The 14657-nt window shown below is 34.2% G+C and overlaps 1 protein-coding gene and 1 long non-coding RNA gene across 7 annotated transcripts in view; one reads left to right on the top strand and one right to left on the bottom strand.

Moving 5' to 3' along the window:
- slc29a1b (solute carrier family 29 member 1b) overlaps nt 1–14657 on the bottom strand; it is a 19990-nt gene that overhangs the window by 4920 nt on the left and 413 nt on the right. The window contains exons 2-11 of one of the 6 annotated variants that reach the window (XM_016476380.1): nt 13247–13359; nt 5383–5455; nt 4381–4462; nt 4058–4227; nt 3034–3173; nt 2810–2944; nt 2257–2354; nt 2092–2173; nt 1947–2014; nt 146–254 (exon numbers count right to left, since the gene is read on the bottom strand). In XM_016476380.1, the coding sequence (XP_016331866.1) occupies nt 146–254; nt 1947–2014; nt 2092–2173; nt 2257–2354; nt 2810–2944; nt 3034–3173; nt 4058–4227; nt 4381–4462; nt 5383–5408 (910 nt within the window). In that variant the 5' untranslated portion in view covers nt 5409–5455; nt 13247–13359. Of the gene's footprint in view, nt 1–145; nt 255–1946; nt 2015–2091; nt 2174–2256; nt 2355–2809; nt 2945–3033; nt 3174–4057; nt 4228–4380; nt 4463–5382; nt 5456–6523; nt 6551–6655; nt 6868–13246; nt 13533–14657 lie in introns of those variants that run through there. The other 5 variants (XM_016476378.1, XM_016476379.1, XM_016476382.1 and 2 more) reach the window with 5 other exon arrangements.
- LOC107680500 (uncharacterized) overlaps nt 9601–14657 on the top strand; it is a 13087-nt gene continuing 8030 nt past the window's right edge. The window contains exon 1 of the long non-coding RNA XR_001633157.1: nt 9601–9790. This is a non-coding gene — a long non-coding RNA (uncharacterized LOC107680500). The remainder of the gene's footprint in view (nt 9791–14657) is intronic.

Below are 14657 nucleotides of genomic sequence, written 5' to 3'. Positions count from 1 at the left end.
TATATATATATATATAAAAACAAGATTTGTGGTATAAAAAGTTACAATCACCTCTTTTTATTTTATTCCAAAAATAAGCTTCCATAATAATCAGACTCATTATCAGACTGTGAATTGTAAAGAGTCAGACTCATTGAACTCTCACCCCACTTTCCACCATCAGCAATAGTAGATTTAACGTCCACAGTGATGGCGGGAAACGTGCCGATGGTGATGGTGAAGGCGAAACACACAGAGAATGCCATAACCCAGATCTGACGAGAGAAATACAAGAACACTCACACTTTCGCCTGTGCAAAACTCACCGACACAATCCTGAGAATGGTTGTGGACGGTTGCTAGGGTGTTGATATGCAGTTTTCAAGGTGCTCTGAGTGTTGTTACTGTGCAGTTGCCACGGTGTTCTGGGTGTTGCTACTATGCAGTTGCTAAGGTGTTTGTAAGTGCTGTTGCTATGCAGTTGCTAAAGCATTCTGGGTGTTGTTGCTATGCAATTGCCAAGGTGTTTAAAAGTGTTGCTGCTGTGCAGTTGCCAAGGTGTTCTGGGTGTTGTTGCTATGCAGTTGCCAATGTGTTTGTAAGTGTTATTGCTATGCAGTTGCCAGGGTGTTTTATAAGTGTTGTTGCTGTGCAGTTGCTAAGGTGTTCTAAGTGTTGTTGCTGTGCAGTTGACAAGGTGTTCTGGGTGTTGTTACTATGTAGTTGCCAAGGTGTTTATAAGTGATGTTGCTGTGCAGTTGCCAAGGTGTTCTGGGTGTTGTTGCTATGCAGTTGCCAAGGTGTTTAAAAGTGTTGCTGCTGTGCAGTTGCCAATGTGTTCGATGTGTTGTTGCTGTGCAGTTGCCAAGGTGTTCTGTGCGTTGTTGCTTTGCAGTTGCCATGTGTTCGGTGTGTTGTTGCTGTGCAGTTGCCAAGGTGTTCTGTGCGTTGTTGCTTTGCAGTTGCCATGTGTTCGGTGTGTTGTTGCTGTGCAGTTGCCAAGGTGTTCTGTGCGTTGTTGCTTTGCAGTTGCCATGTGTTCGGTGTGTTGTTGCTGTGCAGTTGCCAAGGTGTTCTGTGCGTTGTTGCTTTGCAGTTGCCATGTGTTCGGTGTGTTGTTGCTGTGCAGTTGCCAAGGTGTTCTGTGCGTTGTTGCTTTGCAGTTGCCATGTGTTCGGTGTGTTGTTGCTGTGCAGTTGCCAAGGTGTTCTGTGCGTTGTTGCTTTGCAGTTGCCATGTGTTCGGTGTGTTGTTGCTGTGCAGTTGCCAAGGTGTTCTGTGCGTTGTTGCTTTGCAGTTGCCATGTGTTCGGTGTGTTGTTGCTGTGCAGTTGCCAAGGTGTTCTGTGCGTTGTTGCTTTGCAGTTGCCATGTGTTCGGTGTGTTGTTGCTGTGCAGTTGCCAAGGTGTTCTGCGCGTTGTTGCTTTGCCGTTGCCATGTTTTCGGTGTGTTGTTGCTTAGCAGTTGCCATGTGTTTGGTGTGTTGTTGCTTTGCAGTTGCCATGTGTTCAGTGTGTTGTTGCTGTGCAGCTGTTAAGGTGTTTGTAAGTGTTGTTGCTATGCAGTTGCTAAGGTGTTCTGCGTGTTTTTGCTATGCAGTTGCCAAGGTTTTCTGGGTGTTGTTGCTATCTAGTTGCCAAGGAGTTTATAAGTGTTGTTACTTTGCAGTTGCCATGTATTCGGTGTGTTGTTGCTATGCAGTTGCCAAGGTGTTTTTAAAGTGTTATTGCTGTGCAGTTGCTAAGGTGTTTGTAAGTGTTGTTTCTATGCAGTTGCTAAGGTGTTCTGCGTGTTGTTGCTATGCAGTTGCCAAGGTTTTCTGGGTGTTGTTGCTATCTAGTTGCCAAGGAGTTTATAATTGTTGTTGCTGTGCAGTTGCCAAGGTGCTCTGGGTGTTGTTGCTATGCAGTTGCTAAGGTGTTCTGAGTGTTGTTGCTATGCAGCTGTTGATTTTAATGTGTGTTTACCTTCTTAAAGATGGCCAGTATTGATGGTGTTTGTTTGTCGTCGTCTCCAGCGCTCTTCTGCTGCTCATCTATAGACAGCTCAACTTTAAAACAGGGTTTTGATTGATATTCAGCCAGGTTTTGATTTGAATTTTCATGACGTCACCTTTCTTCAGCAGATCCATCTTGTTCTCCTCATCCTCAGCTGGTTTGCTCTGCTGACTCTCCAGATAGTACTGAAAAAATGCCTACAGAAAAAAAAAACAGCAATTAGACTGTAAATGTTTAAAGCTTTAAATCAACGGCTTCAGTTTTTTCCAGCCACTCTTACCAGTCTAGGAAGTAGAGCATACGATGCAATTGCAAGGGAAATAACGACACACGCTGTGATGAAGTATCCAAATGCACTGTCGTGCATAGCAGAACCACCTGAGAGAGAAAATGAGCTTCATATGAACATGACTTTCACTTTGATTTGGTTTTTGATAAATTTAATTACAACCAAAATTACAATGAGGTAGTATATATATAACTGTAAATAAAGGATTTTTTATTGCTGAAAACACATTTACACAGAAGTGTATATATATATATATATATATATACATAAATATGAATAAATATTTAATTATATATATTATATATATAATCCAGATTTCTTTTCTTTTTAAGTCACTTGCATTTATGAATTTATAAATGATTACCCTAGAAAAAGTGAGGCTTGTATTTTAGGTGCTTACATTTATTCTTCAATTTAAAAAGTGTGATTTGAGTTTTTTTGCGTGGAAAGCACCATAGATTTCCATTATAGATGCATTAGTGTGACGACTCGTTGAGCTGGAGTGATTTGTGGTTCTGTAATTGTGTTGTAGTTGCAGACTCACTGGCAATGGCACAGATCATGGAAAAAGCAGCGAAGGTTCCTGCGAGTCCCTGTCCGCTCATGATGGGTGTCGTGTAGGACGCTGGCAGGAGTCCGGCCATCCCAAACAGACTTCCCTGAAGAACCGCTCCGAACGCTGGGAAAAGCACAAATACATCACATCAAATCACATTCACAACCCATTCTGCTTCTGCAAGTTGAAATGCATTTGTTGTAGCGTCTCACAGTTAATGCAGATGATTTTGATCATGGTGATGATGAAGAATGGCAGCGAATCCAAATCTACTTTCACCAGGATGGCGGTGAGCAGAAACACCACCAGAATGGCTGTCAGACTCCCTGCGATCCGGATCTTCTGAGGGATTCTGCAGATTCAATCACAGTCTCGAAAATGATCGAAAACAGGTTTGCCTCAGAATTTACCGCAAAATCCAAAAGAAAAGAATACGAATTTATATTTTCCTTAAAGAAAACCAAGCATTGTTTATTTTATTTTATTTTATTTTTGTATTTTTTTAATTTTATTTTGTTGTGTTGTTTTATTTTGAGTTAAATTGAATTTGAAGGGAAATTGTGTTTAATTGCCATTAAAATAATGTCAATGTGCAAAAATAAATGAGTGAATAAATAAATAAAAAATAGTAGTAATATAATAATAATAATAAATAAAATACTTATTTATAAATAAGTAAAAAATGTATGCACAAAAATAAAAATATTTATTTAAAAAGTAGTTTTTATTATCCATTTAAATCAATAGAAATATTAATTCCAGTGAATAAATAAATTATATTTAATCAATAAAAGTACATATTTAAATCAATAAAATAAAAGTGTTTAATTAAATAAATACAAATATCTATTTAAATTAATACAATATTTATGTAAATATATTTATCGATTTATTTAAATGAATAGTTTTGTTTATTTATTGTTATCTAGCTAAATCAATAAAAATATATATTTAAATAAATATTTATTCAAATAAAAATATTTGCATCAATAAAAACATTCAAATAATTAAATAAAAATATCCATTCGAGTATATAAAAATTATTCAAATAAATAAATGTATACATGTATTCAAATAAATGTATTTATTCAAATAAATAAGTAAAAAACTGTCCTAAAACAGGCTTCACTTTTTATGCATACTAATTTCTTATTTTGTTTCTGACTTCAGGATGTAAAGTGACCCTAGAAGGCCACAGTTAGCTGAACCTCTGCACTATGTGTTAATGAGTCTGACCTCTGGTGAAGCACTGAGTTGAGGCAGGTGAAGACCAGCAGAGGAACCATCGCACACAGCGTCATCACATTATTAAACTTGGCCTGTAAGACGCTCTGGGAGTCTTCTTCAGTCGCGTTGACTGAGAAATTCGCTTCACTTGAAGGATCTGCCAGACGACTTGTGAAATACTGTGAGATAAACAGATTTGAGAGGTGCAAACCTTCTGTTTTTTGAGGATGTAGTTTTTGCTTTTGCATTTCTGGTCTGCATTTCTATGGCTAAAACCAACCCAGATGTACGACTTCACACGAAATATGTGACGCAAGTTGTAAAGTGCTTACCATAGTAGCTGTCATGAAGAAATTCCACGGCAGCAGCGTTCCCAACCCCAACATGAAGAAAATCAACCACACGCCATTATATCTGTCACGAGAAGAGGAATGTTTGACTGCTGTTGTTGAAGCGATTCACATCTTCACATCAGGTTTCTGGGTTTTTTGATGCAGCAGAACAAAGACAGCTTTCTAAAAAAACTACAGAATACCCAGTAAATTGTGATATCAGCCTTTGTTTTTAGTTTTTAGGATATGATTTGGCTCAGACATGCCTCTGCACATCTGGTGGGACTCTAGATAAAGACATATATTCAGCAGCAGAAACCCCCTGTGCTCTTGTTATCTGTCTGTCTGAGTCTGAGCGAGATATTCAAGCCTTTAAAGGGATAGTTCACCCCAAAATGAAAATTTGATGTCGGCTAATCAAAATGGTACTTACTTGCGCTTATCTGGATTGTTCAAACCGACTTAAAACTAAAAGATTACTTTCTCTCGCGCGAACTCATTCGGGAGTGGTGACTTTCCACGTATTCCCAACTTCTGAGCCTGCTCGCCTGAAGTTATGGTTGATTGCTCTTCGGCTGGATATCAACACACCCATTAACGTAAACTACGCCAGAGCGCGTACACACCTCACGCACCAGATGCCGTGAGCGCGCCCAAAGACAGTTGGACATAGTGGTGCATTAGATGTAAAAAATGATATAAATACTGTTCGGTTTCTGGCACAAACCGATCGTTTCGTGTCTTAGGACATCAATGTGTCGTCACGAGCAGCAGGGTTTAATTTGGATTTGTCTGTGCATGTTTTTTTTACTCTCATAGATTTTGTTACCATTGCCATGCATTATACGACTGATAGACTGCAACGGCTGGAGTTCAAAATCATAATTTGTGTTCTACTGAAGAAACAAAGTCACCTACATCTTGGATGCCCTGGGGGTAAGCAGATAAACATCACATTTTCATTTTGGGGTGAACTATCCCTTTAACTGATGTTCAACTCACTTGTCTTTGGGCACCTGAGGGTCCATATCTGTGAAATTCACTGTAATGAGCCGCGATTTTAATGTTCAAGCACCTGGAAGCAACACGGACTTGTTCAGACACATGACGGGAAAAATAATAGTAAACAAAATAAATAACTACGTCAATACATACACTCTTAAAAATAAAGGTGCTTCACGATGCCATAGAAGAAACTTTTTTGTCTAAATGGTTCCATAAAGAACCTTTAACATCTGAAGAATTACCTTCAGATTATAAAAAGGTAAGAAAGAGATGGTTCTTTAAAGAATCTTAGACTGAATGGTTCTTTGTGGAACCAAAAATGGTTCTTCTTTGGCATTGCTTGAAGAACCTTTTAAGCACCTTTATTTTTAAGAGTGTTATACAAACAAGTGAAGAAGACAGAAAAGACGAGAAAGGATCTAGTGAAAAAAGAGATCAATTTAAGCAACATCAAACCATATACAAATCTAATGTACTGTAGATACAGGAATCATAATTTAATTACAAAAAGTAATGTCATATATAATGCAAGAATACAAACAGTTATGTCTAAGTTTAAATCTAAACTATACATGAAACTAAATAAATAATATTAAAATGTATTATGAAAAAGTTTTGTATTATATAGCCTAGTATTAAAAACATGCATATTTTTTATATTTACCAAAATTTTAAAAATATAGAAAAATGAATAAATACCATATATAATGCAAGAATTAAACAAAGTTATTTCTAAGTTTAAATCTAAACTATACATATAAACTACAAGTTATTATTAAATATTATTACGTTTATTATTATTATTATTATTAGTCAGTTTAAATCTAAACTAAACATGGAAACAAACAAACAAATAAATAAATCATAATTTTCCATATATATATAATATAAAATTAACTAGCCGTTAACTGAAACAGTTGAAATAGTGAACCTCAATGTACTGTAAATACAAGAATCATAGTTATAATTACATAAAATAAAAAAAATTGAAAATGAATACACACCATGTATCATGCAATATTGTAAAGCAAACATTCATAGCATTTCATAAGTTTAAATCCACAGTAACCAAATGAGACATAAGAGTTTCACAATCATGGCAAATAATTCAAATAAAAATGTGAAGTGAAATACTTACTGACTCTCATACGCAGCACTTGTTGAATAATAAAATTATATTATATATAAATATATAATATATAAATATTTAAAATTGTGTCATTAATATAATATATTTATCATACAATTCACAAAGAAGTGAAATACTTACTGACTCTCATACGCAGCACTTGTTGAACACTAAGAGCACTAATGTAGTTCTGCTTTAACAGCTGCAGGAGACCCCAATAGAGCCCTATATGAGTGGCCCCGCCCTGGGCTTATTTGACCACGCCCTCCTCATGCATATGCAATGAGGGGCTGCAGGGGTTTTTCACTGATAATACTGCTTATCTGAGTCTCTGCACCATCAACACCCAAACACTCAGAAAACACAACCGACACGTCTGCACAACAACACAAACCACAAAATTCTCAACAATGACGCACAGACAATGGTAAGAACAAATAAAAAGTGAATAAAGTTATTTTTTATATTTTTGATTACTAATATATATATATATATATATATATATATATAAATGTAACTCTAGAACTTTCTATTCTATTTTAATTCTACTTTATCTATTTATCTTCATTTGATATTTATGTTATATTATATTATGTTGATTAAAAAATAAACAAAATAAAAACTTTTTAAAGTTTGTTATATTAGTATTTGTTATAGTAATTTATATTGATATATTTTTACTAAATTTATAATTTATTTATGATCAAATAAAAATTTTTTCTTTTATATTTAGTATTTATATTAATATTGTATATTTGTTATAATAATATAATGGGATTATTAAAGTTTTTCAGTTTTGTATTTTGTATTGTGAAACGAAAATTAAGCATGGAGACTTTGGTTATGAACATTGTTTTACTGCACTGTTGAAGCATTTTAACCCAATAACTGTATATACTAGGCCTCAGGAATGAAACCTGTGCATCTTAAAAATGCTGAAGCCCACAAAACTGATCACAAGACACTGCAGATATGGGAAGTGGGCCTTTTCTCCAGAGATCATGAGTAATGCTGCTGGACTTCAGCTGAGGTCTCTGTATGAAACATGTTAGTTTCTCAGCCCACGTGTGTTTCCACTCACACACACAGACACACACACACACACGCTCGCTCGCTCACTCACTCACTCACTCACTCACTCACACACACACACACACACACACACGCACACACACACACACACACACACTCTCTCTCTCTCTCTCACACACACACACACACACACACACGCACACACACACACACACACACACTCTCTCTCTCTCTCTCACACACACACACACACACACACACGCACACACACACACACACACACACTCTCTCTCTCTCTCTCACACACACACACACACACACACACGCACACACACACACACACACACACTCTCTCTCTCTCTCTCACACACACACACACACACACACACGCACACACACACACACACACACACTCTCTCTCTCTCTCTCACACACACACACACACACACACACGCACACACACACACACACACACACTCTCTCTCTCTCTCTCACACACACACACACACACACACACGCACACACACACACACACACACACTCTCTCTCTCTCTCTCACACACACACACACACACACACACGCACACACACACACACACACACACTCTCTCTCTCTCTCTCACACACACACACACACACACACACGCACACACACACACACACACACACTCTCTCTCTCTCTCTCACACACACACACACACACACATACATCGACTCTCTCCACCGCTGAACTTCTGCTGTACCAGCAAACACCATCATCATCCCAGCACACACTCCTCTCCACAGCTGACCGTCTGACCTGAGATCCGGCCTGCACCGCTGATATTAGCAGGTGAAAGACAGCGTTTTTGGACAGGGGCACATATCGCATAAGTTATGGGTAAGTTATGTATGATGGAAACCATCCAGTGATTTCCCCACAGAAATTTCTGCAGATAAGAGCTGACAAGCAGAAATAAAACTTGGCAAATTCATCCATGGAAAACAAGTAAATCACAGCAAGCAGCACCGAGTCAGACACACCCTGCAGAAAACACTGCCTGTGAGCGGTTTCCATGCATCCAGACATATTTATTGTATACATATTAACATAACGTATTAACATAATGTTCATGAAATATAACAATATTATAGTAATGCTTATTAATCAATCACTATGGAACAGCATACCTCTGGACATTACATCTCTGCCTTCCCTTCCTGTTTTTAAATCCCACCTGAAGACTTATCTGTATTCCTTGGCTTTTGGATGAAATGTATGTTTGTGTATGTTAATGTGTTTTGTATTGATTATGTGTTTTTGAGTCATTTCTTTTTATTCTCTTAATCTCTATATTTACTTTATTTGTATATGTACAGCACTTTGGCATACACTAGCTGTTTTTAAATGTGCTATATAAATAAACTGACCTTGACCTTGACCTTGAACTTGACCTTGACATCCAAAATAAAGATGTTTGTTTATATAATATATGTGTGTGCACTGTGTATATTTATTATGTATATGTAAATACACACACATACAGTATATATTTTGAAAATATTTACATGTATATATTTGTTATTATATTTTATATTATATATAAATATATTTAATATATAAACATATATACATTCATGTGTGTGTATTTATACTGTATATACACTGAACAAAATTATAAATGCAACACTTTTGTTTTTGCGCCCATATTTCATGAGCTGAACCGCAGCACTAACATATATATATATATATATATATATATATATATATAAATAACAATAGTTATGTTTTTATTCTGTTTTAAGTATTGTTATTATTATTATTGTTGTTGTTTCAAGATGTATTATTATTTAATCATAGCTGTTACGGCATACCATAATATTCATTGAATGTAACAATATAATAATAATGTGTTTTTTCTTCTCAAATCTTGGATGGAGAGGTGTATGATGTTATAAAAATCCCATAATATTCTTTAAAAAAAAAGAAAGAAAAAAATCGTATATATTTATTTTTAACTAATAATGATTGACAATAATAATAATAATAAATATTTATAATAACAGTTGGGCGAGTGACAACTACAATACCACATAAGACGCTGTTGTCAGAGACTACAAATACCTTGAGTCAATCTGTCATCAACAGGAACGACGTCATGAATACCGCTGTCAAATTAATAAATGATAAATCATTGGTGACCTGAGGAATCTGCTGATTTTGAGTGATGCTTGAGATGGTTTCTACGACATTTATAATCAAAGGTAAGAAATCTTCGTAATAATTTCCGCATTTTCTCTTGTTCACTATTGAGGGAGCTACTCTAGCAGTTTGAGTTACTGTTGTAATGTTATATTGCACAGACATTGCCACAACGTAAATGTGTTTGCTGGGATGTTGGGTCCAGATGTGATTGTTTTATCCTCAGGAGATCTTTGATTGTAAAACTCATTATACAACAGTAGAACGCGGCCTATAACGCAGTTCAGACGGTAATAATCAGTGCTTGGTTGATTGACAGGTGAACAGGTGAAGCTGAACTCATGTTGTAGTGATGCTGCCCTCTAGTGCTAGTAATGTATTGTACAGAAATATTGATGTATCGTGTCATTAAAAAAATAACAATACACTCTAAAAAATGCTGGGTTAAATACAACCCAGTGCTGGGTAAAATAGGGACAAACCCAGCAATTGGGCTGTTTTGACCCTTTGTCCCTATTTTACCCAGCACTGGGTTGTATTTAACCCAGCATTTTTTAGAGTGTATTATGGTATTTTTACGTTTTTTATTTTTTATAAATAATAAAAATATCTCAAATAGGCATCAATACAGATACACTCTAAAAAATGCTGGATTGTTTAAACCCAACTTTGGGTCAAATATGGACTAACCCAACTTTTGGGTTAAAAATGTAATTAAAAAAATTAACCCAACAGCTGGGTTAGTCCATATTTGACCCAAAGTTGGGTTGAAACAACTTTAGACTACTTTAGATAGCTTAGCATTGCTGTGTATGTGGAGAGTATTCCAGTATTTTTGCTTCCCATAATCTGGGATATTGTCAATATTGTCATTTATAATAATCTATCATTATAAAATGGTGAATAGGCGTAAGTTACATTGCTCTCAGGGAAATTAATAATATTGTAATTGGTCCCATAATTCATAATCTGTAAATATGGCATGTTTTCAGCATTTTGAAAATTGAAAACCCGCCATGTAATTTGATGATAGAATGGATTAGTTATTCATTTTCAGGGGTCAGCAGTAATGTTTTTGTTGCTTGCCAAACAAGTAGTTTTGCCAATATTATTTATTTATACAAAAAATCTAACTATGTGAATTCTGTTTCTTTATATCTTTTTTTATTCTATATTAATTAGTTGAGTGATGTCACAGTGTGTCACACACATCACTCAAACCATTAACGGACACTGATTAACTGATGATGATGGTTTAAGCTCAGTAAAGTGATTTGAGACTGTTGTGCTGTTGAGTCTGGTTTCAATTATTTACTGTTTATTACCAATTTCACATTAGAGCTGCACGATTATGACAAAAATCATAATAGTTGATTATTCCCTTAAAATTGTAATTGTGATTATTAATCACGATTATCACAATTTACACTGAATGATGTTTATACCATTGTTTGATGCAACTGCATGCCGTATTTTTATATGAAAATAAACAAGCTGAAAACACTCTAACTGAAAAACCTTCAGTGCTTTTCTATAGTATTAAGCCTCAAATGTCAACTATACATCGGATTGGTTTCTTCTTTAAATTATAAAAAAGTACAAACATGAATGGTATTATAATGCTATACTAAAACTAAAACAATGGGAAAACCCTTAAGATAACATGTAGAAAGAAAAAACATATCTTAAGCGTGCAGAATAACATAAGTGGACTTTGAACGATTAATTGCCGCTTTGAACGATTACGTAATTGTGGCATCCATAACTGTAATCGCGATTAGAAATTCGATTAATTGTGCAGCCCTATTTCACATAGATCATAGAGAGAGAGGTTAGAGGTTTGATCAAATCACAGTCCCTATGAGTAACAGTAATCTTTGTCTTAGCAAACGCCGGTAATAAACTTTTAAAGCCATGAAGATATGCATGTAAACGACTGTCCTGAGCACCCTTTACTATTTATAACCTCTGAATACACGATCATTAAAATCCTCCACCCAACAACGGCCTCCTCTCAGATCCTCGTTTGACTCCATCTGTAAGTCACGTATCCAGATCAGATACTTCTCACAGCAAGATGCGACATGTTTCCTGGCACAGCTGGTTCATAGGAAAGCCTGATCTCAACTGTTTCTCCTGAACAATCTGTCGACTGACACGCATCAATTGCACTCATTCTGTGGAAAGACAATGAAAGCGTGAACTAATACACCTATCAAAACAAGCGAGGTCTGTTAAGAGGTCTTTGTTGGGTTTAGGAAGTTGCGACTTGTTGAGACTTATCTTGACCTGCATTGTCGAATCAGAGGAAGACTGTATAAACAGCCCAAAAACACTGGAAAGGTGTTGATGACTGATTTCCTCTTTGACTCGCTCAGATTAACTACAAACTGCACAGAAGTCGTCGACTGAAATGTTGAGTGGTATGGGTTTTCCAATGGCCGCTGGCGTTACATACGTAATATTATTATATGTTTTGGTGGCAAATGAGATACAAGAACACTTACTTTACACCATAATAACTTGATTAGGCAGGTCTGGATGATCTATCATCACCACACAATAGTTGTAAATTATTAATCAAAAAGATGCAAAAAAATATCTGTGGCCTTCCTTTTATAGAATAAAAATAGTTTTTTACTCTTGAAAGATGACGAATACATAAATCAAATCAAAGTTTTATTTCACCACAAAAGCAATGGAAATTATATTTGAATAAAGAGAATTACAATTATTTTACATTTTGGCATTATTATCATGACAATAAAGCACATTTCCAACCCAAATTTTGTCCATTACTGTAACATAAGAAATATTTTTTTAAAGTTATATATATTTACACACACACACAAAATGTGTATGTGTTTAATTATTAAAAAAAAAAAAAAAAAAAATTATTATTGTTATTTTCATGACGATAAAGCACATTTCACGTCACACATTTCCCATTTTATTCGTTAAATAATTTTCTTTTTTTATTGTATTATTTTTTTCCCGTATTTTATTTGTATATTGCTTTTCACAATACACTTTGTTTCAAAGAGATTTGTCTTTTGATTTCAGTCTGAGTCAGTTTTATTTATTATATATAATTTGTTTAATGTGTTACTTTCATGACAGTAAAGCACATTTCCCACCCATTTTTTATGTTATTTTTTAGAATTTAAATATATTTAATTTAATTAAATATGTTTTATATGTGCAAAAATGTCACGAAAATAATGGGAAAAAAAATCTCAATTGTTCTAAAAGCTCTTTGTTTTATTTTTCTTTTTTTTCAAATTGTATTTGTCTAGTGCTTTTCACGAGACATTCTTTCAAAGCAGCTTTAGAAAAAAATATATATTTAAAAAAATCATTCTCTTGATTTATATTCTTGTACTGATGTGTCATGTTGCAGGATTTTACACGACTGAATAGCTCTACACTGACACAACCAGTACAAAAGTATGTTAGTGAAACAGCAGCAACATATCGACTTAACCCTCCATTTACAATCAGAAACGCTCTTCTCTTACCTTTACTGTTGAGAAACTTCATTCACTAGCTCCAGCAGTAGTTCTGAGGCGTCTGCTCTCTCAGATCACTATTACGCAATGTTTCTGTCACGATGATGTCACATTTTTGCCTGCTGTCTCAAAGAAACCAAATATTAGCTGTCTGTCTGTGTGATAACGCATGGTGACAGTGAACAGCCACAGAAAGAGTTAGAACTTGTTGAAATACTGTAAACGTGTTATTTACTATGAGATGTTTGACTCAGCCTTGAACAGCGTTACTAAATGACAGATAGATCGACACATTAAAATCACAGAACGTCACAATGAGGAAAAGGAACAGTTTCACTTGAAAAGCAAAGCTAATAAATCAATACAGTTCTGCCTGTGATGCAATGCTGTTTATCAGACTGATAGTTTGGAGAATCATTAACCGCCCAGAAGGGGTGTGATTATCCCTCATATTGATTAATCATTTATGCCAAATTAACCGTATTAATTGCAGTTACAATCACACTTTAATTCTGTCTGTGCTGTTGTGGAATATTATGATTTCTGTACTCTGATGAAATGATCCACAATAGCTATTATAAACCCATAATAGTTTTGACTAGAATTATTTTTACTTAATATTTTTTGGCTTAATTTTTAACATGACAAATGTGTAGTATTTTAAGCTTAACTATCACACGGAGCAAATGTGAAAATAAATGTGATTATTTATGTAGCAAAGCAATTCATGATAATAAGAATAAACAATGTTACTTTCATAATGCGTATCATGGTTTGTGGCCCAAAACAGATGATAATTAATGTGATTATTTAAAACAATACAAATAATGATGATAATAATAATACATATTAAATATTATGCGTTCATAATGAATATGTATTGAGATGGCATGATAATGTCAGTTATTCAAAATAATTAATTCATCTTCCAATATTTTTAATTTTTGAATACAAATTTTGTTTTTGTTTTTCTAAACATGTTTTATTTACATTTTTAACATAAATGTGTATCATTTTAAACTTAATCACATGTAATAAAGATGAAAATAAATACCATTATTTAGATAGCAAAGCAATTAATGATAATAATAATACTTATTACAATTTTCATAATGCATATTGTTTTCTTCAGAAAGTAAAAAATTCCACAGTTACTTAAAATAATTAATGAATCTTTCATTCATTTACTTTTTATTATTATTTTTAATTTTTTCTTTTCTACTTAACATTGTAAAAAATAGTTAATTAATCTGTCATTTAATATTTGATATTCAGTATCATAAATGATTGTTTTAAAAAATATATATGTAATATATAGTATATAATATTATGTAACATTATACTCACACTATATATATATATATATATATATATATATATATATACTATTAATAATAAGTATAATATTATTTACTTATAT

The sequence above is a fragment of the Sinocyclocheilus anshuiensis genome, unplaced genomic scaffold, assembly GCF_001515605.1.
Source record: "Sinocyclocheilus anshuiensis isolate Anshui unplaced genomic scaffold, SAMN03320099.WGS_v1.1 scaffold308, whole genome shotgun sequence".
Classification (NCBI taxonomy): Eukaryota; Metazoa; Chordata; class Actinopteri; order Cypriniformes; family Cyprinidae; genus Sinocyclocheilus; species Sinocyclocheilus anshuiensis.
Note: the sequence above shows the minus strand (reverse complement) of the source record. Positions and strands in the feature narration are given on the sequence as shown.